This window comes from Cladophialophora bantiana, assembly GCF_000835475.1.
Source record: "Cladophialophora bantiana CBS 173.52 unplaced genomic scaffold supercont1.15, whole genome shotgun sequence".
In the NCBI taxonomy this organism is placed as follows: Eukaryota; Fungi; Ascomycota; class Eurotiomycetes; order Chaetothyriales; family Herpotrichiellaceae; genus Cladophialophora; species Cladophialophora bantiana.
This window is the reverse complement of record NW_015971589.1, coordinates 1,000,849-1,027,099: the sequence shown is the minus strand read 5'-3', so window position 1 is coordinate 1,027,099 and position 26,251 is coordinate 1,000,849. Positions and strand designations below refer to the sequence as shown.

The window sequence follows — 26,251 nt, the reverse complement described above, 5'->3', positions numbered from 1 at the left end:
CTGACAGGCTCACCAAATCTGTGCTATGGTTTGAGTGATACGCATTTGTGTCGTCTAGATCGGGTCGCGTGGTGACTGATGGACTGGGAATTGGGTTCGAGCGAGTCTTGCGCCTTTTAACGGGTGAGAAGTGACACTCGTCTCCGCGCTCCTGATAGAAAAAATGTGAGTACACGCGCGGTGATACATTGGAGGAAAGCATGCCTCACCGTGCAATTTGCGCAAATATTGTCCTCTGCATGATTCTCTACAATACCATCAGTAGACGTAGAATCTGAGCAAAGCAGAGTTTCTCACTAATGCAGCGGACTTTGCGACGTCGGCAGGAGTCGCACGTACTCAGTGGCTTTTCGTAGGCCATAAAAAAGAAATCAAATAGACTCTCATCTATGGAAAAGCCGTCACCGTCTCAGGGAAAACGGTTCTTTTTGCGCGTATGGATTGAGGTACGTGATAATATGGAAAGTAGGGGAGCAGAGTGTCCGAGGGCTTTGCTTTACTTGACCATAGGTTCTCGTGAAATAACTTGAGTTCCAGGTGAACGTTATTACGTGAGAAAATATCCTGTGGACTTCCTCTCGTAACAAAAAGAAGACGTCAGGACTGGCAAGGCGGAAGAAGGTCACAATGGGACAGAATTAGGAATTCTGGGTCCCCAGGTGGTGTGATCGTAGTAGCGACGAAGCTTTCGCTGAAAAGCCTACTCTTATCTCGCTAACATCTTTGTAAGACACGGGGCAGGAATGTGTTCTGTCGCATTTGCAAGAGAGTGGCGAAGGTCTCACCTCAATGTTCAGCCAAGCATGATCCTAGCCGAGGCTTCTATCGTACGATGCTATTCGCTTCTACTGTGTGGATTTTCCCAACTTCTCTGGGGGGTCCGGCGGTTTCAGCAATTGATGTGATGCTTTTCGGAAATTCCGAGATTCGGAATCTCGGTCCCAGGGCCTCAGCGATGATCACACTGGCATTGGTCAGAGAAGTTGATACGGGCGAATCTAGACATTCAAGTTATTATGTATACAGACGTTCAAGTGAAGACTGGTTACGTCCTTGAAATGTGTGCACGATCAAGACTCGGCGTCAACGTTGGTATCTTTTCCTGGCCCAGCACGCCTTTCCAAAGACTGTCACAGTTGCTCAAGTTCTTAGATACCGAACAACGGCCAGCACGTCCTGCAGAAGAAACCGGGGCCATGGGCAGCATCAGTATCGAAAAGGAAATGCGTGGTTCGTCGGCCGAGCGCGACTCGTACGAGATCGAGGAATATCCCCTGGGTGAGGCGAAGGCACTCAAGGTGATTTGCATTGGAGCAGGTGCCACGGGATTGAATCTCATCTACCGAACTCGAAGGCATCTTAAGAACATCGATCTAACAGTCTACGAAAAGAATCCCTCAATAGGAGGCACGTGGTTCGAGAATGCCTATCCTGGTTGTGCCTGTGACATCCCTTCCCATATTTATCAATTCTTGTGGGCACTGAACCCGGAATGGAGCTCTTTCTACGTCACCGGACCAGAGATCTTGAAATACTTTATCGAAGTGAGCCAGCGATATCAGCTCGACCAAAACATCAAGACACAACACCTCGTCACACGTGCAGAGTGGTGTGAAGAGGACGGCATCTGGAAGGTGACCATCATCAACCAGATCACAGGACAAGAAATTCAAGATTCGTGTCATTTCCTGGTCAATGGGGCTGGATTTTTGAACCACTGGCAATGGCCTGACATTCCGGGCATTCAGTCGTTTAAAGGAACCCTTCTGCATTCGGCACATTGGGATCAAAGTGTCCAGTTGTCCGGAAAACGGGTTGCGGTCGTGGGAAATGGCTCTTCAGGCATCCAGCTTGTGACCGCTTTGCAGCCGAGTGAGTTTTTAGCTGCTCTATCGAGTTTAGTAAAAGAAAACACTGACATTGCCTGCTAGTTGCCGAGCATCTGACCAATTTCATCCGAAATCCGACGTGGATCTCCACGTCGTATGCTCAAGCCTTTGCTGGTCCCAACGGATCCAACTTCTTTTGTCTGAGTGTTTGATGCCCTCCTGGCAAACAGTCCAAAAAGCTGATGGTCGACAGATTCCGAACAGCAAAAAGAAGAGTTCCGCAACGATCCCCCAAAGTCATTACAGTATCGCAAAGCCATTGAGACGGACATGAACAGCAATTTCGCATTTGTATGTGATGCCAAGAACAATTTGATTTGGAGTTCGAAACTGACTACGAGACGAATAGTCTCTCAGCGGCTCCCCACAACAAGCTCAAGCGGTGGAGGGGATCACGAAAATGATGAAAACTCGGCTTGGTTCTCGCAGTGAAGACCTCGCGGATAAACTCATCCCTACTGAATTCGGCTTTGGCTGCAGGTGAGTGATTCCCTTTCGAGTTGCGCTCAACTGCCATCGTTTGAATCTCTAACGACGATTCAGGCGACCAACTCCAGGGACGGGATATTTGGAATCTCTCACGGCTCCGAATGTCACGGTCGAGTACGACTCAATTGCGCAGGTAGTGGAAAACGGCATCAAGTTGAAGAATGGCACGATCCTGGTGTACGATGCAATCATCTGTGCCACGGGATTCGAGACCTCGTGGCGTCCACGCTTTCCCATCATTGGGCGCGACGGCATCGATATGCGCAAGCAATGGAAAGACCGCCCGAAGAGTTATCTGTCCTGCACGGTGGCAAATTTCCCCAACTACTTTGGTAAGTTCTGTTCCGGAGGGGGGCATTAGGTCTTCCATTGTCGTCCGAGCTAGCTTGTTAACGGATCCGTTCAGTTTTCCTTGGACCTAATTCTCCACTCAGTCACGGTTCAGCATTGCCCAGTATAGAGCACTTGACTAAGTATCTCTTCCAGTTGATTTACAAGGTTCAGTCCCAGAACTACAAGGCAGTCGAGCCTCTGGAAGAAGCAGTAAACGACTTTATCGAGCACGCTGACAAATTCATGGAGCGGACTGTTTGGGCAGGTAAATGTCGCTCGTGGATGAAGGGAGGCAAGAAAGACAGTCCTCCACTTACCCATCCCGGCAGTCGACTACACTGGTTCCAAATGCTACAAGAACCGCGTTGGGAGGACTACAAGTGGACTCGACATTCGCACAATCGATTCGCATATCTAGGCAATGGTTGGTGTACGATGGATGAAGAAGGCAAAGACAAGGCTTGGTATATGAATGATCCGGACCAAGGTTTCGAGCGTCTCATCTACTAGAGTTTAAGAGACTATTGAGACTGATGTTTCATCGCTGTGTTGAATGGCTGGAAAAATGTCATGCGTGTATATTCTTGTCCACAATTGAGTTTGGAGAGAGGAACTAACTGTGCGTTGTTGTGTGGGCACTGCGACGTGATCATTATGTTGTGAAGCTGGATGAGAGAATGCTAGGTGTTCAACATATCAGAATGTTTGATCTCCTACGGCGATTTGTGATTGGTTCACGCATGCCGTGACTGCCTTGGTTGATTAAATTTCTGTTTATTACTCTGTTTACTTGACCTGCTCTTGATCGTGACAAGTGTTGTCGAAATGAACAAGTGTACTTTGAGTGTTCATTGAAGCTTGATGTTTGTCCACTCCGACACAAGCCTTGCAAAAACTGCCCGTTTCTCTTATTTACTTTCTCAAATTACACCATTCACGCGGTCAGCCAAGTGACGCCAACGCAATTGGTCTTTGTGCAGGTGGACAAATTCACGGATAGCATCCACGTATCTCTGAGCATCTTCGGGGGTGACTTGCAAGTGCAAAGGCGTGTAGCCACGAGTGGCGATGTAGATATTCTTGGAAAGCATATGATGATAGAATAGCGCTTGCCAGATGGCGGCGTCTGGCCCGGAAAACCGCACGTTCAGCATGCTTCCACGACCTGTGATGAACATCAACGGTAGGCCTGTCGAAGCTTGCGTTATATCGCCGTCCACTTGGATCATGAGATCGTAGTCGAGGCTGTCAATCTCGATAATGTCGGCCGATGCTTCCGAGATCGTGTCCGGATACGCATTTTGATCAATCAAAATTTGCTGGATCTTGGCCTTAATATCTCGACCGAGCTGATTAAGTCGAGCGACTTCGGCGGCGTTGTAGATATCGAGCCCCACTATGCCAGCTGACATAGTAAGCACATTATTGTTGTATGTTCCTGGATGGAAAAGATTGTTCTTCGCCGGGTCGAATCGCTCCATGATATCCCTGCGGCCTCCCAATGCGCCAAAGGTCATGCCTCCACCAACGTACTTGCCCAAGGTCACGACATCGCCTTTAATTCCTAGGCTGGCGCTGTATCCTGACACGCCGAGGCGAGAAGCCATAACCTCATCAATCACCAGGAGCGCGCCATTCCTGTCGCAGAGCTGACGCAGGTACTGCATAAAGAGATCCGTAGCAGGCCTGCATCCGCCGGATCCTTGGACTGGTTCGACCAAAACAGCGGCCAGGCTATTGCCGCCGACTTTATCAACAATTGCCTGTGTCTCGGGAATATTGTTATAGGGTGCGAAGACGAACTCGTGCGGTAGATTCATCGGCGCCGCGGTCGAACCTTTCATCAGAGTCATCGGAAATACCAAAGTACTGCCATGGTATCCCCCGCTGAAGACTAAGATCTTTCGTCTCGAGGTGATGGCGACCGCGGCGTTCAGAGCGGTAGTGTTGGCTTCGGTGCCGGAATTCGTGAATCGGACCATATCAATTCCTGCTGGGCCAAACCGTTGACATATTTTGGCGGCGAACCTCTTTTCCAGGAGCGTGTTTCCACCGAAATTCCACCCGCCAGACAAGGCCATTTGGACCGCTTCAGCGATGCGTGGTTCCGAATGACCAAAGATCCCCGCGCTGAACTCTCCCAGAAGATCCGTATACACGTCACCGTCAATAGATGTCAATGTATTCTTGTTTCCTTGAACCCAGGTGATAGGAAATGGCTCGGCGTGGAGCACCGTTCTGGTGTTGCCGCCAGGAAGATTTTGGTGAGCATCTCGATGAACTTTCAGAGACTGGGGATTCCGAGCCGTGAACTGGTCATGAGCCTTCTTCAATGCATCTGCTGCATATGAAGAGTGACCCATGGTCGCCAAGGAACTCTTTCACTTTCCCTTGAATCTGGGATTTTGACATGGGTTGAACTTAAGACCACAGCAACGGATGTTTGAATTACTGTCTGTACTCACAACAAAAGATTCTTGGTCGTGATAAGATGTTCATCTTGCATTCCGCAGAGACCTCTCTGTTGTTGATATTAGCGTCAAAGTCAACAGTGATCTGTGCATCTGACAATAGGATTGAGTGCCCGCTCACGGAGTTCCCGAGGGCACTGACGGCGCGAGACCATGGATCTTTCTGGGATAAAGCTTGGCCACGACTTCGTGATTCCGAAAGACAAAAGCCACTAGCACGAGAAAATCAAAACGCCCCGTCCACGGATGTCATCCCGGGAAATCAAGTTGGCGTTTTCTAACGAACCTGGTAGTTTCGTCCATCGGGCTTGACCGGAATCTCCGACACTCCCTCTCCAAACCCTCTGTCCTGATGCTCTATGCTCGGTTCTTCAAGTAGAATTACGCGATTCGTAGTTGTTTGGGAGGTCACAAGGTGGATATGGGACCTACAATGCGAGAGCTGTGCTGCACAAAGTAGCTGTTGCCCAGCCGTACACCTACGACAGCAGTCAACCACATGACTAGATAGCAAGATGGGAATAGGATGGCCAGTGACTGAGGGCAGACCACAGCGTCGATGGCGTGGAAGGGCGTGGTCTCTCTTTTCTAGACACAAAAGCCCAGGCTGAACTGGAATTATGGTGTTCTTCCCCACGACTTATACTCCCTGGATTCAATGATCTCGACCACGGGCTCCCGGTCTTGCGGCCTATACTTGAACATAAAATCGCGATCCCAGAGTATACACCAGCTTTACCTATCACTCGAGCTTCACGCCTGTTCTCCTTGAACATTGCTGCCGTAATCCTCGTTCGCAGACGTCAAGTCGACCAGTCGTCGCCATGGCTTGTGATATCACCCAAACAGCAAGGACTACTTGAATTGGGGAACAGATCCAGAGCCCTAAATCTTATCCCGACCACAACAGGAAAGGAGATGAGATCAAAGAGCCTCGAAAGCCTAGAGAGCCCACGTCTTCAGAGGCGATCAGGCTGACAAGGTGACCCATTCCTGCCGACTGAATTAACGCCAGCTTCATGCTCTCAGCCGGCTTTAGCCTTGCAATCACCACGTCCTACGTCCATCAAGCCTAGGTAGCAGCCGATGTCATCGGCATTGAGGAACCAGAGACAGGGACTACCGAGTGGCCATTGATTTCGAAATCCCAGAACCTTTTGCACCCTTTCCGGTAGGGTTCTGGCCAGTTCTAAAGGCACAGTATGAGAAAACGCATCTTCCTGGGTGAAGGCACTCGTGGCCATGACTCAAGCGATGACTCTTCATAAGTAATCCTTGGTCTGATGGCATCCGCCTCTGTGAACGATTTTGCCGCCAATGATCAAGCAGTCACCTTTTTCTAGCTCGACGGGAACCGTTTGACTTTTCATCGCCCAAGTTATAATCTGCAGCGGCGTAATTCCATTTGTGGCTGCCGAGAATGGCTCGAGTGGCACCATTTTCGACAGTGCTCTGATTGGTTGCCATGAGGAAGTTGAGCATCAGTTCTGGCGTTTCTTTGCCTACTTGTGGAATAAGCGACGGCCACCAGTTCCGAAACCTCGGTGCAATTTCTGCGGAGGATTGCCGGGCTCGATCTCCATCATGGTGGCGGTGCTCATCCAATAGTCACCGACTTGCTTCCCGAGAATCTCGTCTGAAATACTATGCATAAGATCGTCGTTGATCACTTCCGCCCTCAAAGTCTTGCTGAGTTGCAATAGATCCGTCAACCCTTTGGTGTTATGACCCAAAAAGTTCTTGATGCCTTCGTTCATGTCAACCAGTTGACCGGACGGGATCAGAGCCTTGAGATACGGGTCCTGCTCCTCGTTAATGCAATCCGTTTGATCCGTGGACAGGAACTGCTTAATCACTATCGCACCGTCATCCTGGATGATGCGACCGATTTCAGACACCGGCGTTGTTTGCGCCACTCGCTGCATGCCTGTGGCCGTTCGGGGGTTTGATTGGGATCCCCAATCCGCGATACTGAAGACCTGAGTGGCAGACATTGGGGGCAGCAGAAGATTGTGCGCGAGGTAGAGAGTTCCAAAGAAATCCTCTTGATCTCGGGACTTTGAGCCAACGGAGGATGTTACCTCGACAATCCGAATCCGAATACCCACCTGTTGTAATAAATGAACTACATCGTTGATGAAATCCGTGTCCAACTGAGGTTCTACTGTGGATATGGCAGATGAAAAGCGTTTCTTGAGTTGAATCTAGCTTGGAAAAGCAAACTGCGACCATGAAAACCGAATATTCTTCTGGGAGTCTCGGAGTAAGTGCCTATCAGACTGGGCACGGAAAGTCCGAAAATCGTGTTATCCTATCCTTCCGGTCAATGTTGGCCTGAAGAAGCGAGCTCAACTTGAAAGGTCGCCCAACAACTTGATTTCTAAATAAACTCATGCTGAGACCAGAGTTCGATCTGAAAATATTATTCTCCAAATGCTGAGCGATAATTGAATTACAATCTGTTGGTTTGGCAAGCCTTTCCTGCCAGTCCTCAAAGAATCTCGATCTCCGTCATGTCTTCACTTGAGCTAGAAGCCGTCAATCGAGACAAGGATTCAGATCCTCTCACCTTGACCGTGACACCGGGGAAAGATGTGGTCGGCATTCCGTTCAACCCCAAAGTCAAACATTGGCAATTTGCATCTCCGTTATCCAAAGTAGCATTAAGAGCAGCCGACTTCAAAAGCGCTCGGGCGACTTTCAGGTGGCCGACATTGTCGACGACGTGTGAATACGATCAGATCGGATTGCTGTTCGTTCGACCTCTGCCAGGTTTGCCAGCCCCCGATGCCGAACAGCCCGGTGATGCCGAGTCTGCCCCTTACTATATCAAATATGGCCTGGAAGTCGTTCGAGGGCAACCAATCATCGCTGTGGCGGAATCCAACCATCTACTGGATTGGTCAACATGGCCAACGACCCCGAAACATCTCGAGTCTCTCACTATTGAGTTCTTACGATATGGCTCTGGGCTCTTGGCGCGGTTGATTCCACCAGCTGACGAGGCTGGTGCTGGGAAGCAAGAGCCCACTACCATCCGACTCTTCACATGGCCACTGGCGAATCTCCGAGATGCGGACCCGAATATCTGGATATGCATCTACGTTTCCCGACCGGATACCAACAACACCGCAACTGAGGGGTTTTCGGCCACATTCGACGACTTCCAGGTTGAGACGGTCCAAGGTTCTCGATTGTAGAATAGCTATAAACTCATAGTTCCTCTCTACTCCTCCAGCGCAATAAAATATGAGAAGCATGCGGGGAGCATGCGAGGAAATGGCACGTAAAAACCAGAGCCCCGTTTATCGTTCACAGCAGACTGCAAGATGAGATTTCCATTAATGCTTAATTAATGACTAACGATCAGGCTCAATCGTACAGCAGTGGCTGCCTATGGACATTCAGACTCAATGCACGCCCGAGGGGAAACTTGTTTCTCTTGTTTCTGTGATGTTCATTGTTTCTGGATATACCTTCCAGTTTGGGCCCTCTACCAGTGGAGGCGAAGACTTGTTGTGCAAATAAAACCAAAGAACGAATCATGGTTCATATTCGCCCGGGACCTTTTGTGGTGCCCTTTGAAGTACGACCCGACAAATACTCAAATCGACTTACAATCATCCCTTACAAGAGCTCGAGTCTTAGCACACGATGCATCATCTTTGTTCTGCAAAGCCCCAACAGGTTGTAACGCTTGTAATGAAGCTAATTACATATGCAGTCTTTGTACGCTTCGACAAGTCAAACTTACAATATGTAGGCCCGAGACGGTCAAAGTTGTCCCGGGAGATTTTTTCAACCGGACTGATTTTCTATAGACCTAAAGCTTCGGAATTTATCATGCCCCAAAACCTTTTCTGGCCCTACAGTCGTTGCCGGATACCTGCCTCCACCTTGAAACCTCCAGGCTTAAGTTGCTGGAAAACATGGTCCGGGTCGTATTTGTCAATCATCTTGGATAGATATTTGACGCTGCTCTCGCCGTAGCTTCCAATTACATCCTGGAATGAACCGGCATAGTTTGCAAACAGAAACTGGTGGTAGAGCCCACGACGTATCGCTTCGTCCTTGACCTTCCCGAGTAAGGTTCTCTGCATGTCCAGCACTGCTTGATCGTACTGGGACTTTGCAGTGCTGAATGCCAGCATGATGCATATCAGATGTCCGTCTTGCCTCTTCAAGTTGTACATATTCTCTCCGGGCTTGGGAGAACGAGGAAGGGCATGAAACTCCAGACATCCAAAAGCCCAGTCCTTTGCGGCTTGAGATGCCTCCACATATAGATCGTACGTGTACCGCAGGAGCTCCACGTCCAATTTGATGGTCAACGTGGAGCAATTATGACGAAGGCCGTGACCACCTTGAAGATCGGCAATGTCTGCAGCCAACACCGAATAGTCCGTCAACCCCAGAGGAGATTCGAGGGTGGGCACTTTTCGCAGGCAATCAAACATGGGAAGATTCGGGGTCGGTTGCGAATACACCAAGTATTGACGAATAATGATTTCTCCAGCGTGGCTGTCGAAGATCACAATCGTGTGGCCCTTGGAGTCCACATCCAATCTGGGAATAAAGTCGGCGTACGCCTCAATTGCTTTTTGGGCGTGACTCGGGTGAACCAGGGTACGACCACCCCACATGCCACGGTAGGGGTAAATGTTGAGTGTATAAGACGTAATGACTCCGAAATTGGAGCCACCGCCCTTTAGAGCTCGAAAGAGCTCCGGCTCGCTGTCCGGGCTTGCGGTGACCACCTCGCCTGAGCCGAGAACGATTTCGAAAGATCGAACGTTATCAATCCCCCAACCATGTTCGGCCGCGTAGAACGAAATGCCTCCTGTACGACATAAAAGTCAGCATCTTGGAACCCTTTACAGGTCTTTGTGTCCTTCAAAGTCGCAGAAATCACGTACCGCCGACAAGGAATCCACCGACTCCAACGTCTGCAGATCTTCCACCAACAGCGATGTAGCCTTGCCCCTCCAGCTCGCCATAGATACGTCTCCACGTATTGCCTGCACCAACACGGGCGGTGTTATTGTTCCGATCGATTGTGATTGTGTTGAGCCTCAACAGATCAATCTGAACGCCGTCAGGCACGCACGACGCGCCCGAGACATGCGCGTGACCTCCGCTCCTGACACCGAACGGACATTGTGCCTTGACACATAGAGAAACGGCGCGAGCAACTTCCGCGGCACTGCGAGGCTGGAAGAAACACCGTGGCGCAATCTCTTTCAGAATTTCGGACCAGTAACTTTGCTGTGAAGCAAGGTATGAAGAATGGCCTGGCTTGAAGACCTGTTCAGGAAATTCTCGAGCAAGTTCTGAGATCTAGCTTCATATGTGAGTGGTGTCAGACCTTCGACAAATGATGACTACCTACCACCTGATCCGTGGCACAGGATATGGAGATGCTGCCCATATCGAAATGTGATGCGCTGGATGACAGGAAGAAGTACGCTTCAGTCAAATGCGATGCCGAGAACGAGACAGACTGCGCAGAAAGTCCAATGCTGAAGTGCGCAATAGAGTGCTGGATGAGGAGTTCTTTGTATCAAACCGCAAGTTCAACAATTTATGGCCCTGACTCTGAAAACATCAGGAAGACGTAAATGCCAAGTCGCCGCTGTGTTTGGAACTTTTCAGGGTGGTGGGTCTTTTCATCGAGGACTGGTCAGATTGGTTTCGCCAAAATAGCTGGTCGTGAGCTGAAGATACGCACGGAAATTCCGAATTGACCTCCGTGGCTTGTGAGCTAGTTCTGTCTTGTCGGCTTGGCCGCCCTCCGCGTGTCTCAAGACGAGGTCAGATGCATGTGTAAGGAGAGTCTGGAACTGTACCCCAAGCGACATAGAGAACTCGCTACCAGAACCACCGATTGAGGGGAGGTTAGCTTCGTAATTGGGCCTTCCCCGGAAATCGGCTGCTTCCCCACCATTTTCTTCGCTGCATCGGAGGACTGTTACACACGCTGCACAAGTGGTACCTAGGCCAATAGCAACAAGACCATAGCTCTCCAGATTTAATCAATTTACCATCAAAGCTCGCAAAATCACTCCCAGAAATTCCTGCTCAAAGTCACCGACAACTTCTATTATCCTACCGCTACAAGTAATCTTAATAACAGACCCAGGTTGATGACCTGGAAAGACCGAGATAAAGCATTCTCCACATTAGTACCTATCTTCCCCGTATATTACTTGCAGGGATAAGGTCCTTATACGCAATCAGCCTTTGACTATTTTGGAGGCTTGTGACCAATCATATTGAAGTGGGTCCGCCTTCGAACAACAAAACGGTAATATGCGTTTATCAATCTGCCCCAGCCCAGGCTTCGGGAAATCCGTTGAAGTAAGGTTTCTTGGTGGCAGCAATGCCCATGCACTTCTCATGGACTGGGCCTCACAATTGAAGGGAACCCTGAAACTCCTTTCACGTTCTTAGCAAGATATAACCCAATTCAACGTCAAGTTGTGGCAACCTTCGCCTCTGGAGAAGTGAGTAGACTTCTCTTACACATTTGCATTTTTGTTTGCGTCGCTTCGTTCCCGTCAAATTGCGGAAGATGTCTGAAACCACAAAACACCATTCCACCGAGGAGTTCACGGGTGAGCCACTTGAATCCATTACTACCGACACATCTGTCGAACAACATGCCGTCACTAAACTCGACGACGAACGCTTCAGTCTCTGGAGCGTGCTGGGTGTTCAGTACACTCTTGGCTGCGCTCCCCTGGCTATCGCTGGGTATTTGCAATTCACCTTGGGCGTCGGAGGAAGCCCTTACTTTTTCTGGTGTTTTATCGTGGCCGCGGTTGGTCAAGGCAACATTGTGCTGAATTTTGCTGAGCTAGCTTCAGCATACCCCCATGTTGCGGGTGAGTGGATGGATATTGCAATAGGGGCATGTTTCCTGTTCTGACGAAAATGGAAGGTCAAACATACTGGACGGCAATCCTGGCTCCGCCAAAATACCGACGTTTCCTAACCTACTTGAACGGAATGATGACACTTTGGGGATGGAATTTCGCCGTAGCTGGTGGTTATTTTCTAAGCACGCAGTTCATCCTCGGAACCGCTACCATCATCAATAATAGCTATGTTCCTCAGCATTACCATAGCTTTTTGATGTCCATCGCCATGTTCATCATTGCTATCGCAATGAACACTTGGCTCATCAAAATCTATCCGGCTGTCACCAAATTCTTTGTTGTCGCCATCAACGTGGCCGTCATCTACATCATCGTTGCGGTCCTCGCCAAGGCGCAGCCGAAGGCCGATGCAAGGACGGTCTTCATCGATGTCATTAACAACACAGGTTGGGGCTCGGATGGTCTCGTTTTCTGTCTTGGAATGCTGCCCGCGTTGGTTGCTCTGTGTCTTCCCGATGGCGCCACGCACTTGACCGAAGAGTTGCCAAACCCTCAACGGCGCGTACCACAGGTCATGATCGGATCATTCCTCCTCTCATTCTTGGGGGCATTCGTCATGATCATCGTCCTTTTGTTTTGTACCGTCAATCCCGAGGCCCTCTTGGAACCTTTGGGGGGTCAACCTATTTTTCAGATATGCTGGGATGCGTGGCACAACACAGGCTTCCTGGTCACCATCGGCATCATCTTATCTGCATCCTTTATCCAGGGTTGCAACGCGTGTCTGACTGGCGAGAGTCGAATTGCCTGGTCTTTTGCTAAGTCCGGAGGCCTCCCTTATGGCTCATGGCTCACCCAAGTCGACGGCAAAACGCTCGTTCCTTTCAACTCGGTTCTGGCGTGCGCGGTGGTGGCACTGGCTTTTGATGCTCTCGAGTTTGCCCCCGCGTATGTTCTTAATGCCATTTACGGATCTGCCGGAATCTGTTTCGGAGTTTCATATGGCTTGCCAGTAGCGTTGTTGGTGCTTCAGGGTCGGCAACGTCTTCCCGCCAAGCGATACGTCGACCTCGGCCGTGTGGGCATCATCTTCAACATCCTCATGATCGGCTGGATCTGCTTCCAAGTTATCTTCTTGAGCTTCCCACTGAATTACCCAGTCACCACTAACAATATGAATTGGGCTTCGGTTGTCGCCGTGGGTTGTTTCGTGCTTGCCATTGGTAATTGGTTCATTATTAAGGACAAGTATCGAGTTCCGGAAGCATTGGCTTTTGAGGTTGTTCCACATCGTTCTTCTCATCATCGTCATCATCATCGCCACCACTAGGACGATGCGTAAGGAGGCGGCGGATCGCAGCATACTTGTTGCATGCCGCTTTACTGCTAATGTCAACTGAACCTTCGTCGAGCACATGGACCAGATTCCGGACAAGTGGCAGCGTGTACGCCCAAGTGCAGATTATGCGGTCGTCGTGGTCAAGATGTAAATAGGAAAAACCCTCACACCCCAGAAATGAAGTTGTTTGCATTGTACTCTTCAACATCAGCATTGAAAAGAACAACCCTCTTGGTTGTAGCTGCGGTTCTGATCACTCAGTACTTCTCGGTGCAATATCAGATGTGTGTCGTGATATCCCTGCGATTAAGTACCTTGAACACGGTGCGATGTGTCTGCTCTGTAACAGCAAACGCCGACTCACCAACCCGATAGCAGTACCTTTTCGTGTCCGGAGCAGACTTTTGTGGGCATCTTCCAACGAGCAATATTATGCATTACGGTCGTTTCTCTGTTGAATGAGGTTTACACTTTCTTCGACCTCGACATCACTGCTTCATCTTCAATTCTTCGTCAGAGTTTTCGCATCCCGAGAATCTAGCTATGCTCAGCTCTTTCTCATGCAAGCATGCAGTCAGTCTACGACCATATAGATAGCATTGAAAGTATTTATTTCCATGTACTTTTACCATCATGTCAAATGGTGGTATTACAATGAACAACCCCTACCCTTGGCGTTACCATACCTTCATCAGCATATGCCGCGTGTGTCACCGTTGTCGATGTTAAATGTTTCGCCAACCTAGCCGCGCGCTGAGGCGTCCCTTACGAGCTGCATGCGCCAACATTGCTCTAGGGCACAGAACCACAAGGCGTTGGCTTCTACCGTCTGAGCACAGGTTACCAAGACGTGATGTCTGAAAAGACAGGCTTTCTTCTTACTAACAGCCTAGGCAATGTCCCCGCACTCCACCTTGGCGTGAACGATATTTGAGAAGTTTGCATACGCTCAAGTCCTCATAAAAGGCACAGACGTTCAGTAATGCTTAGCCAGTGTACTAGGTAGCGTTCGGAAAGACGGTCCATACATGCATCCGAATATGGAACACGAAGCACATCCCATCTCACGTGATGGGATGCAGTACAAATCATATATGCTGCCGGGCTAAGTAGACAATTGGCACCGCCATCGATCACTTTACTACATTGATATCGGATCGCCAGAGGAGAGAGAAGTCGAGGCCCAACGGCTTGGGCAGCCGATGTACATAAACTATTTGTCAAAAATTGACTAACGCGAAACGAATATCGAGAAACCTTGAAATACAAACAGATCAGTACGCTTTGTTGGAATTCTATTATGTTGTTAACCTGACTAGGAAGATCATGAAAACAGCTGTCTATAACCAAAATTGGCTCGGATCTACTGCCCTGTGAGGATAGGATCTTGGCATGGCCCGGGATGATATCGGAAACTGCATGGCTCGTCCATCCTTCTGGCCCAGTTCTTACCCCGAAGCGCTAATAACAAACGAGTTGCCCTTGCAGTGAGGACTCGGGCTTGTATGCGAAGGGGTAGCACTGACTAAAGGAATCTTGAAGCCCGCTTACCTGTGCGACCGAGCTACAGCCGCCAGATTATGTGCTGACAACGGAATATCGGTGATTTGCACGCCTTGCTGCACCACTCTGGGTAGGTCAGTGGCCAAAATCATGTCTTTTTCTGCCAAGCCACATGTTCCTGTCCATGAGTTGAACGGACACGCCACGGCAAAAAATAGTTGGACTGGCCTGAACGGAACGGTTTTGGGTTTCTCAAATTATGCCGCTCAGCAACCGGGCGGCGGAGAGGTCATCGTCCAACACCTAGGGAAGGACGGGAGTGACGTATATAATAAAATTCACAGTCCAGCGCTTGTGCAGCGACGTTTTGGGAAGCAGAGAAGAATAGGGAAACTCAAGACAAGCGACTCCCCCATGACGGCGACGAACCAGACAAACAAGGAGGGTTCGAACAAGCAGCAGCATAACTCGCTGTCTCCGCTCAAGTCCATCACCAGTCTCAACCAGTTCGAAGCAGCCGCATCGCCAGCACTCACGAGATATGCCCTTTTGTATCTTTCGGGCGCCACCGAAGATGGAATTACAGAGCGAGCGAACCGAAACGTGTACAATCGGGTTTTATTCCGTCGGACTTGCCCGTGATCGCGCCACACGAGACTCCCAGTCTTTGCCAAAAGCATTCAGCGGGCGGAAGATGCCAAGATGGCCACAGACATCGGGTGGGAGAGCATCTATCTCTCAAATCATGGAGGACGGGCCTGGACACGACACCGCCCGCGCTTCTCGTGCTTCTTGAGGTCCTGAAGACATGTCCCGAGATTTTGACCTAGATGGAGGTCATCGTTGATGATGGCATTCAACGAGGAACGGATGTTTTGAAAGCCATCTGCCTCGGTGCTCGTGCTGTTTGCGTAGGGCGTCCTCGTCTGTACGCTCTGGTATATGGTGAGGACGGTGTTTTTCAGGCTCTCGAAAGTAAGTGACCTACCCCCCTAACTTTTCCTATCATGACATACTTCGAATCTTCCGACAAGTTTGGGTCTGAATTGGCGTATTCATGTGTCAGTGCGTATGCATTTTAATGGAGAGAAAGAGTGGGAAAATTTAAAAGAGCGTCACTGGCGTAGGACTGACTTTTCGCTTCTGCAGTTCCAAAGGAAGAGTTGACGATCGCAATGCAATTACTGGGCATCACTAGTCTCGACCAAGCACGTCCAGGTTTTCTCAATACTTACCAGCTGGATAAGTTGTTTGTCACGAGCCCACCGTTGTCCCCAAGTACTCTACGCCCTCCACCCGAATCGGGTGGACGGTATAGAAAGAAAAGGATAAGGCAAAGGATGGTTGAAGCACAAGGCTATCGGTTAACGCTACCTTACCCTTTTCACGTGACAGAAAGAGGGGAAGCTATAAGAGTCTCCTCTCACCCGAACCGGCTGAGAGAGAACTCTTCCTTTTTCTCAAGCGTTGAGTCGTTGTCAATAGGACTACGTGAATAGAACAAGGCATTCAGCTACTCCAATTTCTTTGTACCTACTGCGTTGCGTAGGTCCCTGATATTGTTGCCTTCCGTGGCATTGGCTAACTCAGACTAAACGAGCGCACGACAGTACTTCCAAGCGACCCCAAGGCTATAAGAAAGATAATGCTTAACGTTCTCCAACGGTATAGCCGCAGGCCAAGTCCTCTGAAATTCATTCAAAAGGCGGAGAGGCTGCAATGCACTGAACCTTGGCCTTTGGTAGATTCAATATCCATAGACTTGGCATTCAAATGGTATTTGAACTCCTTCTGGATTGCTGGTGGTGCTATTATGCGTTCATGTGACTATGTCTGTTTCCCTGCAGTGGAAACAAAGACCTTGCGTACACCACGGCGTCCACTTCTCTGAGCACGGCTTTTTGCAAAAGAATCTTGTCCCGGAATGTCCCTGGGCGATGAGAAGGGACTGACATCTCAATTTCTCACATTGGGCCAAGCATCACTTTAAAGGCCTGCTTTCCTTGCTACCATTCCGAGAGGCTCTACCACTGATTCCAGACAACTGCCAGCACCCTAACGCAACACATTGTCCACTGCAACAATAAAGTCCCCTACGCTCTCCAATAACACCCCATTAATAATCTTAAAAGCTTCATCTTGAAGTTTCGTACATTACTTCAACGTGAGTATAGTGGACCAAGAGCTCATGGTAGGACCCTTCGATAAAGAGAGAGAAGAAAAGCGGAGGCGGATCCTTTGACTGTGGATGTGGACCGTCAGTACTTATCGTCAAGCGTTTGACTAGCTCATTTAGGGACAGTTGTGTCTTTAGCCTAGAAGCCACGGAGACTGCAGCCTGATTTTGCGCTTCGAAGACCTGTTCAAGGGATGTTTCGGGCTCCGGAGTCGATTTAGGCTGCTGTTCAGAAGGTAGTTAAACCTACAGTAGGAAACGGCTCTGGGCGTAAGCCTCTAGGCTAACTTTTAACTATGCACTAAGCATGAGCGGACATTTTGCAGGTTCCCTTTCTTCACTTCTATGGTCGTGCAAACAGTGAATAAACAAAAGGCAACCCCTCCCCAAATAACACATTCCGGACATATCACGCACAGATAAAGCGAACCATGGTACAACATATAGTGGAACAGCGTCACCCTCTCATTTCCATTCTTGGACTTACTTTATCCTCTATTATTCAACGTTTGAAGAATCCTTCTGACCGAATACAATATGGCTGCTTATGTAAGTCTGGACGTTATGAGGGATACTATCGATGCTGAAGCGGCTTAACTTACAATTAACACCACAAAGGAAACTTCTGATTATCCGCTTCGTCGTAAACCCGTTTTACAAACTCTCTGATGTTTTCAGGTGACCACCCTAAACCATATATAAACGGCCTAAGGACGAGACCTTTAAGACCCTCTTGGTATTCGCAACGACGCATACCACCAATCACTTTCTGTTTTGATTTAATCGCCAGAATAGGAGGGGCTGGCTGGTGCACTTACCAGTCTTGTATTATATTGCCACTAGCTAAGAGGAACTTTAAAGACGCGGTGTCGTATATTTAAAAATTCCTCGTTTTGGAGCCACTCTTGAATATTTCCCCCGACTGACAGTTCGCGACCTAGTACACGGAAGGTCTTCATTGTCAGCGTATCTGCTAAACGGACGAGGCTTTTTTCTACCGCTACGCCCTCCAAAGGTTAGTGACTATATTTAAACTCCTGAAATTCAACTCGACCTAAGTTTTTCAAATTCCTGCGGAAAGAGTGAGCGTCAACTCGAACCTCAGACAAGAAAGGCTCACACATAGCATTGCTGGATACACTCCGGTCAATTCTTCACCGATCCTGTTGACAGGGTCGCGAGAGCGCCACTGGGGCAAACCATCTGAGACGCTAGGGGCTTCCCCAACTGCGCAAACTGCCTCAACCTCGTTGTTCCTGCAGACCTGTGATAGGATGGCGACGGAATAGGAGGTTTCAGGAATGCTCTTATGGTTACAGGCCAATGTGTATATAAACAGGCAGAGTCTCTCTGAATAGCCAGGGGGACAGGACACAATCAACCAGACAGATCCACAACTCAACCTTCGTTCAACAGATCCCCTAGTTTGACGTGAGCGCATAAAGTCGAACGGTTGGGAGTTCAGTGACCCACTATGTCATCGAGCAGGAAAGTGAGGTTCAGTGGAACCCATTTTGATTGTATTGCGCTGAGGTCGATGCAGGTGACCAGCCAGTTGGGATGGTCATCGGCGACTTTCGCGGCCCATGCCCCAGTTCCACAGCCGAGATCTAGAATGTAGTCACTCTATCTGGGTACGGGGGCAAGATAGTGCTTACCACCAAGTAAAGCCGCGCAGTACCAGTGGAAGAGGTTAAGACAGGATTACTGGGTCTCATCATCGGGAAATAAGTATCCTAAAAAGATCAACATGGCGCACACTGTATGAGGCCAGTTTCGGGCTTTACTACTCTGCCGATACCTATGGTATCAGCGACTGTATTGTCTTTAACCTCCCAAAATATCCGTTCGTATACTGGTAGTGCTGGTTGCTTAAGAGCTGACTTCTCATCAATTACAAATTCTAACAGTTGATTAGGACGCACTTATTACTTTCGTATGCAGAATCATTCCCCGTCTGCTACTATTCTATCTATATAAGTCGTTCATCTCTACGCCGGAATTTACGATTATTTTGGAATGATAGGTGGCTTGTACCTTTGTCTTGTACAGGTCATAGAAATGGGGAAGCCATTTAGAAGAGAACTAAAGGGAAAAAAAAATACTGCAGGAGCTATAATTTTTATCATGGTTTACTGCACTCGTCGCGAGAAAGGATTTTCCATTTCGGAATAAAAAGGTACAGTTGGACCACAATAGGTCTACCCAGTACAAGTGGTTCTCTTGCTCTGAAAACGATTCTGGCGTTTCCTTGGTATGTTTGCTTGCCTCGGGGTCTCCCAATCTCTCCTCGTTTCATGCGCATCTTGAATCTTGACTTTCCAGTCATTCTCCCATGGTCCAAGGAAAAGTTCATTTCGAGCGGGTACCCGTGCCGGAGGAGTAACTGCTACACAACTAGCGCTGGTGGCGTGGGGTGTGGCGCGGCACCATTTGACAAGGCTGACTGACAAGGCGGACAGCTAAGGCGGAATCGCATCAGCGAGATGGCGGTTCCCAATACTGAGTCCTACTACTTCTAATTCCTCTCTCTTTCCATTTCATCCCAGAACGCTATAGCCGTGGCCCATCACATCTCAACGACTTAGCATGTGGCTTTAGAAAAACGATTACGGTGCCCGGATGATGAAAGGTCGAGGGTTAGAGGGGTCGCGATTTCATTCGTGGGATTGCTGCGGAGATTGCTCGAGATGGAGCGATAGACCCTCCGAACCCCGAGTTTGGTGGTTAACTCTTCAGGGCACATATACTCTGTACACCCTATCCATTCGAGTCCAGAGGATCTCTACAGTCTTCCACACTTTCCGTCTGGCAAGCTCGCTGACAAGAAACCAAAAAAAGGGAAGCCATCGTCAAAAGATTATATGTAGCCATGTCCAACTTCACCCGCTCCGTCATCGTAACCGGAGGCACGACGGGCCTGGGTTTCCACGCCGCAGCAGCGATCGCTCGCCAACGGCCAGACCACTGCATCGTCATAGCATCGCGCAAGGACGCCGATGGGAGTGCGGAATCTATCAATCGGACCGTCGGCAGAGACAATGTGCGATTCATGCCTCTAGATCTGGGAGACGCGAAGAACGTCCGATCGTTTGTCCAGAGCTGGGGCGAGAAAAGCCTGCCACCGATCTCGGTCCTCCTGCTGAACGCGGGCATCCAATTCCCCTTTGACATCAAGTACACGGCGGATGGGTTCGAGGCGAGCTTCGGCATCAACCACGTCGGCCACGCGCTGCTGTTCTCCCTCCTGCAGCCGTATCTGGCGAACGAGGCGCGCATCGTTGTCACGGCCAGCGGCACGCACGACCCGATGCAGAAGACAGGCATGCCCAATGCAAAGTACACGAGTGCCGAAGACCTGGCGCACCCTTCCGGGGACGCGCTCAAAATCCCAGGGCGCCAACGCTACACAACTAGCAAGCTGTGCAACATCCTCTGGACATATGCCCTCGACCGCCGCCTGAGAAAACTTCACCAAAAGAAATGGACTGTGGTCGCCTTCGACCCGGGCCTCATGCCCGGCACCGGCCTTGCCAGACAGTATCCGGCGTTCCTGCGCTTCATATGGAAGCGTGTCCTCCCCGCGCTGATCCCGCTACTGCGCCGCGTCCTGTCGCCGAACATCCACCGGACAGAGGAGTCAGGTGCCTCTTTGGCATGGGTGGCTCTCGACGACGCAGTGAAGGGCACGAGCGGCGTGTATTTCGAGGGGAGGAAGCAGATCAAGTCGAGCGTGGATAGTTATGACGAGGCGAAGCAGGAAGAGCTGTGGTCGTGGACGCTCAAGACTCTTGCGGTTGATGAGCAGGAGAGACATCGCTTTGAAATTGTCGACTGAGAAGGACGAGGAGGAAGACTGAGAGATGATCGGCGGTGGTGGTTGGCACCTACCAAGCGCAGCAAATCACGTCCTACCTAGGGTACCGAGTACATGACGACAGACTACAGATGACAGCGGTGGTTGTCCCAAGAGGGCGCCATGCATGAGTGCATGCCTGCCCCCATAGGTTTCTATCAATCTACATAGGATCTAGGTATTGTCCCTGGCCCCAGCGATTTGGGACCCTGTATCTATGTCCTGTCCAGCCACGCCATGTTCGACCAATCACATCAACAGATCCCTTCCGGAAGCGGCATATTCCACGAAATGCCCAATTAGTGATAGCACGATTAGCGGGTGATGGGTTGGTAGGTGGGGGGCCTGAAAGGAAAACAAGGAGCGGACTGATCATCGACAGACAGACAGACATGTCAGAAAGTCAGAAAGCTATTTTGTACGTATGTGGATGTAACATGGTAAGTAGGCGGTGCGCCCTCGTCAGTGGTGCGAGATAAGTATGAGGGAGGATTCAGCGAGACTGAAGGCGGCAGTGAGGCTGAGCAACGAACTAGCCATAGCCAGCCTGCTACGTCAATCAAGGTTCAGGCTGGGGTCCTCGGACTAGCACCTAAGGACATGACTTATCTAGGTGTGGTGTACGGTGGACCTTTCAGGGCACCAACCAGATAATAGTCGCTCCGCAGCACTTCGTTATTTCGTAGGTACTCGCTCGTCGCTTAGTAGTTCGTTACCCTCATGCGGTGCTTGTAGTTGTTTAATCCTCTTACCAGCGAGTCGTGTCCCGCGGAATACTCGGTCGTGCTCCACTGCGCAATTCGGCTGTGACGAATCGCGGAAAGGGACGAATTGGGAAATCAGATCGAGACGCATAGTAAGGAATAACACACACACAGACAGACAGACATAGATATATATATAAATATGCTGGTACACCCGTGGGCCAGTCTTGGGGTAGGAGGCACAGGTACAGGCACAGATACAGAATACATCTCCATCAAAGCAATAAACAAACATCTCATCCTAAACCGGCCGGTCATGTGCAAGTCAATAGGAGATAGCAAAAGTCAAACACCATACTACTACAACTACGACTACAATGCCTTGGTCACGCAACAGGGTCAAGGTCAACAACAACCGCAACAACAATTTGGAGCATACGGCGACAGTCACGGCCACGCCGAGGCCGCACGAATGACAATGACAATGACCCAAACCCGAACCCAACACCAGAACCCTAACTCACCGCCAACATACTCTGAAGCCATCGACGAATCCATCAAGTCCAATTCCAAGGCTGCCGAAGTAGGAGCATATGCCTATCCCTATCCCTATCCCTATCCCCATGCCCATGCCCAACCGCTTCCATCATCCCGTCTCTCCCCAGCTTCATCCCAATCACAGTCACAGTCACAGTCACGATCCCGCGTCGCCAAACCAATCGCCATCCCCGCAACCCTCGCGCGCTACGGCTCGCCGTTCCTGCGCGCCTACCCCCCCTGTCTGGCCGAATACCACATCTCGCCCACGTTATTTCTCTCCTTTTTGGACACCTTGAACCGCGTGGCCGTGAAGTCGCCACCCTTGCAGGCCCTCAGCCTGGCCGGGAACATGGTCGGCTTCGTGCCGGAGCCGACCGCCCAGATCGTCGGGGCGGCCGTGAATCTCACTGCCGAGATCTCTGCGGGGGTGGTGCAGCGCGGACGCACCGAGATCGAGTTGAGGCGCGCAAACACCGACATCTTCAACCCCCGGGGGCTGAAAGTCGAGATCGCAAAGACCGAAGCACTCGCAAAACTGGTCGGGATGGACGGCGTCTTCGACGACAGGGGCAAGCTCAACAAGAACGCGAGGCTCTTATTGCCCCTGGAAGGCGTCGCGGAAGCAGACGCAGGTTCTCCTGCACAATACGACGACAACGTCAGCGGCCAGCAGCGCAGGCTGGACGCCATGAGGCCCTGGATCGCCGAGCTGGAAGTGACACCTCTCCCGCTGATCGACGTGCCCACCAACGCACTTTCGCAGCTAACTGTCAAAATGAGCGAGATGGACAGGCGGAACGGGGAGAAGAAACTCGTCGCTAAGCGAAACAAACTCCAAAACGAGTACAGGAAGGAAGCCGCCAAGGCCCAGATGGAGTTTGACAGGGAGATGGCAAAACTCAACAAGGACGTCGAGAAGCACTTGCGCGAAATCGACGACAAATTGGCCGACGCCACGCGGAAGCAGAAGTCGAGGGACGTCGCCAAGCTGGAGAGAGACAGGCAGAGAGTGTTGGACAGGTATGATAGGGAAAGGAGGAAGGAGGAGAAGGATTTCCAAAAAGATATGAGAGAAGTTGAAAAGGATCGGATGAGTGACGACACAGAAGAGAAGAGCATGCGCAAGCTCAACTGGCTGGTAATAAGGAACTTGAATGCTTGGAGTGGTGACGGGCCGAATCCGGATCTGCCGGTAGTATAGCCCCTTTTTGCATAACGGGTCTAGACGGGACATACAGCTGTCATGAAGTCTCCTGCCGCGATTCGGCCTCGTCTCCGATATACCCCGGACGTTCCAACTTCCCCTTTTGCTCAGTGTCCTTGCCGTCCCCGACGACAAAGACCTGGTTCAGCTCATCCTGAATCTCTTTTCTCCTCTTCTCCCATGTATCCACCATCGCCAGTTTCTCCTTCAATTCCGCGATCTCCTTTTCCACTCCCAACTTCTCCTCGTCCGTGCCTATTCGGACCAGTTCCCAATCAAACCCTTCCTCGCCCAGTCCCAGGAGGAGGTTGAATGTGTGGTATTTTCGGAGACTGGCACGCGTGGATAGAGTTATGATCGTGATCCCCTTCTCTTTGCACCGCTCGTACAGCAAGCCCTCAACATCCGAGGATACCGCAGAAGTCCCTTCGTCGAGAAATGCGTATTTGGGTTCGTGGTAGAACAGGCGAGCAATGGCCATCCGTTGTTTCTCGCCGCCCGAGAGCACGTCTTTCCACTCCTTGCGCGTGTCCCAACCACCCTCTCTCGCTAGTAAGTGGCCAAGTTTGGCTTCCTCGAGGATTCGCTCTAGTTCACTGTCCCGTCGATTGTTCTCTCGCATATCCATCTCCGTGTGCGGGTAGATGACTTGATCTCTTAGCGTGCCAATGCTGAGGTAGGGTCGTTGTGGCAGGAACATGATTCCATCCATGCCGTTGTTTCGAGGTCGCGAGACCAAGCCACGGTAAACGGGCCAAAGTCCACCAACAATGCGGGCAATGGCGGATTTACCAACTCCATTGGAGCCGGATATGAGTAGATGTTCACCGCTGTGGACGACAAAGGAGAGAGATTCGATCAACTCGTCGCCACCGTAGGGCCACAAGCCTGGTGCTACGACAGGGACGTCTTCAAGACGAACGCCGTCAAAGCCGTATTGGATTGTGCCTTGTACGTCCGCGAGGGAGTAGAGCTCTACCCTTTGAGAGGCTCGGCGGCCTATGGGCGCATAGGCGTTGGCGTGCACTCGATGAAGGGTTGAGATGAGTTGGTAGACTCGGGACGTGTAGCCGGCCAGTTCAGAGAGGTCTTTGATGCTGTACATCATCCGACCACCTGCGTCGGCGAGCGAGAGCATGAGTCTCTTGTTGGTGGTGAATTCTTTCATGTGCGATCCCGACCGAGAGGATTCTGTGACCTCTCTGCCTGAGCTGGAAGAAGCTTCGAGAATGGTATTCAATCCGGCCCATGCAGGAAGATAAACAGGAATCGAAGTAATAATATAGCCAAAAGCAGACCACGAGTACTTCAGAACAAAGTCCTCCAGCATATTATACCGGACTTTGACGTTGTAAATACCCTCCATCCAACTCCGGAGTTCTTTGAATGATCTGTCGAGGTAGACCTTTTCGACGTCGGCACCACCGTAAAAGGCAACCTCTTCAGCATTGGCGATCAATCTCGCATGAAGCCCACGGAAATCTCCTTCCTTCTTGCCTTCGACGGCCTTTAACTTCCCAAAGGGTGGAGACAGCCTCCGAAGCATGGTAGCAGTGCCAAAGTAATTGACCAGAAGACCGGTCAGAGCCAAGGGACCGAGTGAGCGGTAGAGCTGATAGTTGAAGACGAATATATCAACTAGAGGTTTGCCTAGAGAAGAATACAATGATGCCGCCGCTGTGCAAAATAATGTAAGATCTTGTGTGATGAATTGATCCGCGCCTTCGACTCCACCGTCTAGATTTGTGAGTTTATAGTAAGTGAGGTTCGAGTTCAAGTAGAGGTCGTGGATGTACCTCGTCAGCCGCGTGCGGAAGGCGATTGATATTTTGGACTGGAGGAATTTGATCATCGAGTTGGTGTAGGAGGCTAGTGTGCCAATGGACAGCCATCTCAGAAGCCCGAGCAGAAATTGCTTTCCATGACCGCCGACGAGGTCTCGTACTATTGCACCGTCCAACCTCGCGACAAGAAGAGAGAGGTATGTTCTCAAGATCAGGAAGACGGCATGGCTCAGTAGTAAGGCAGTCTCCTTGCTTCGAAACCTCGGGATCATGATGTTCGCCAGACTGAGGAATTGATGGAGGAAGGCCAGGTTGAGGCCGGGTTTTGTCTGCGGAGGAGGAGGGCCATAGGCCGGAGTCGAAGTACCGCTGGTCAGACGAGTGACGCGTGGAGGTGTCAGAAACAGTCTGCGATGGGCATCGAATGTCGTGGAGCGTGTGGGATGGATGATGACTTTGGAGGTGGTATCGCCCTTGGGAACATAGATGATGCGTTCTCCTCCTTTCCCTCTTAAGCCACTATTCTTGCGGACCAGCGTCCGGCCCTGGGCCTTCTCTTTTGAATGAGCCTGCCACCACTTGTAACCGCCATAGCTAGAGGAGAGGATGGATAGAACGAGGGCGGCGGTGGCGGCGAGTTTGACAGATCTAGGTATGCGGCGGACGTGGGCGCGAAAGAGGGTGAGGTAATGATTGTACAGGACCATTAATGGGTCCTCTTTGGATTGAACAGGCATTTCGAACGAGAGGGAGAGGAGAGCGGAAGCCGATGTGTTCATGGGGAGGGACGACGAAGCATCATGCTCAGCTACCACATAATGTCCAGCGAAAAGGTTGGATAGATGCGCAGCATGATCTATTTAGATCTTGCTTCGGCGAACGATGACGGTAGAGGCATGTGCTGTCGACTGACGCAAGTTGGACGGCCAAGAGAGTGGTGGGAGTGCCAGCGGGATGCTTTGAAAGTCCGGACATGACGATTACAGCGCATGTGAAAGCAATGCCGAGGTCACTCCGCTTGCACAGCTTAGCGAGTTGCGGGCCGCCCTTTGAAGTAATTACTCGGCACGCTCTATATCCTAATT

At 50.5% G+C, this 26,251-nt stretch overlaps 10 protein-coding genes across 10 annotated transcripts; 6 read left to right on the top strand and 4 right to left on the bottom strand.

Moving 5' to 3' along the window:
* Window positions 1–1,196: 1,196 nt before the first annotated feature.
* Z519_09539 (uncharacterized protein) lies at window positions 1,197–3,221 on the top strand (the record flags this gene model as incomplete). Its single annotated transcript, XM_016767261.1, has 6 exons — window positions 1,197–1,872; window positions 1,932–2,027; window positions 2,083–2,180; window positions 2,239–2,369; window positions 2,433–2,710; window positions 2,785–3,221. 6 exons carry the CDS (start codon window positions 1,197–1,199, stop codon window positions 3,219–3,221), a joined length of 1,716 nt encoding a protein of 571 aa, XP_016616777.1.
* Window positions 3,222–3,631: 410 nt separating this feature from the next.
* Window positions 3,632–5,074, bottom strand: Z519_09538 (uncharacterized protein; the record flags this gene model as incomplete). The annotated part of the gene is made up of 1 exon (XM_016767260.1): window positions 3,632–5,074. The coding sequence occupies one exon, from the start codon at window positions 5,072–5,074 to the stop codon at window positions 3,632–3,634; it is 1,443 nt and encodes a 480-aa protein (XP_016616776.1).
* A 1,610-nt stretch (window positions 5,075–6,684) lies between these two features.
* On the bottom strand, window positions 6,685–7,176 carry Z519_09537 (uncharacterized protein; the record flags this gene model as incomplete). The annotated part of the gene is made up of 1 exon (XM_016767259.1): window positions 6,685–7,176. The coding sequence occupies one exon, from the start codon at window positions 7,174–7,176 to the stop codon at window positions 6,685–6,687; it is 492 nt and encodes a 163-aa protein (XP_016616775.1).
* Window positions 7,177–7,695: 519 nt separating this feature from the next.
* Z519_09536 (uncharacterized protein) lies at window positions 7,696–8,382 on the top strand (the record flags this gene model as incomplete). The annotated part of the gene is made up of 1 exon (XM_016767258.1): window positions 7,696–8,382. One exon carries the CDS (start codon window positions 7,696–7,698, stop codon window positions 8,380–8,382), a length of 687 nt encoding a protein of 228 aa, XP_016616774.1.
* A 666-nt stretch (window positions 8,383–9,048) lies between these two features.
* Z519_09535 (uncharacterized protein) lies at window positions 9,049–10,610 on the bottom strand (the record flags this gene model as incomplete). Its single annotated transcript, XM_016767257.1, has 3 exons — window positions 9,049–10,022; window positions 10,099–10,519; window positions 10,572–10,610. 3 exons carry the CDS (start codon window positions 10,608–10,610, stop codon window positions 9,049–9,051), a joined length of 1,434 nt encoding a protein of 477 aa, XP_016616773.1.
* Window positions 10,611–11,753: 1,143 nt separating this feature from the next.
* Window positions 11,754–13,390, top strand: Z519_09534 (uncharacterized protein; the record flags this gene model as incomplete). Its single annotated transcript, XM_016767256.1, has 2 exons — window positions 11,754–12,066; window positions 12,123–13,390. 2 exons carry the CDS (start codon window positions 11,754–11,756, stop codon window positions 13,388–13,390), a joined length of 1,581 nt encoding a protein of 526 aa, XP_016616772.1.
* Window positions 13,391–15,052: 1,662 nt separating this feature from the next.
* On the top strand, window positions 15,053–15,544 carry Z519_09533 (uncharacterized protein; the record flags this gene model as incomplete). Its single annotated transcript, XM_016767255.1, has 1 exon — window positions 15,053–15,544. The coding sequence occupies one exon, from the start codon at window positions 15,053–15,055 to the stop codon at window positions 15,542–15,544; it is 492 nt and encodes a 163-aa protein (XP_016616771.1).
* A 4,406-nt stretch (window positions 15,545–19,950) lies between these two features.
* Window positions 19,951–20,916, top strand: Z519_09532 (uncharacterized protein; the record flags this gene model as incomplete). The annotated part of the gene is made up of 1 exon (XM_016767254.1): window positions 19,951–20,916. One exon carries the CDS (start codon window positions 19,951–19,953, stop codon window positions 20,914–20,916), a length of 966 nt encoding a protein of 321 aa, XP_016616770.1.
* Window positions 20,917–21,954: 1,038 nt separating this feature from the next.
* Z519_09531 (uncharacterized protein) lies at window positions 21,955–23,379 on the top strand (the record flags this gene model as incomplete). Its single annotated transcript, XM_016767253.1, has 1 exon — window positions 21,955–23,379. The coding sequence occupies one exon, from the start codon at window positions 21,955–21,957 to the stop codon at window positions 23,377–23,379; it is 1,425 nt and encodes a 474-aa protein (XP_016616769.1).
* A 40-nt stretch (window positions 23,380–23,419) lies between these two features.
* Z519_09530 (uncharacterized protein) lies at window positions 23,420–25,903 on the bottom strand (the record flags this gene model as incomplete). Its single annotated transcript, XM_016767252.1, has 1 exon — window positions 23,420–25,903. The coding sequence occupies one exon, from the start codon at window positions 25,901–25,903 to the stop codon at window positions 23,420–23,422; it is 2,484 nt and encodes an 827-aa protein (XP_016616768.1).
* Window positions 25,904–26,251: the final 348 nt, after the last annotated feature.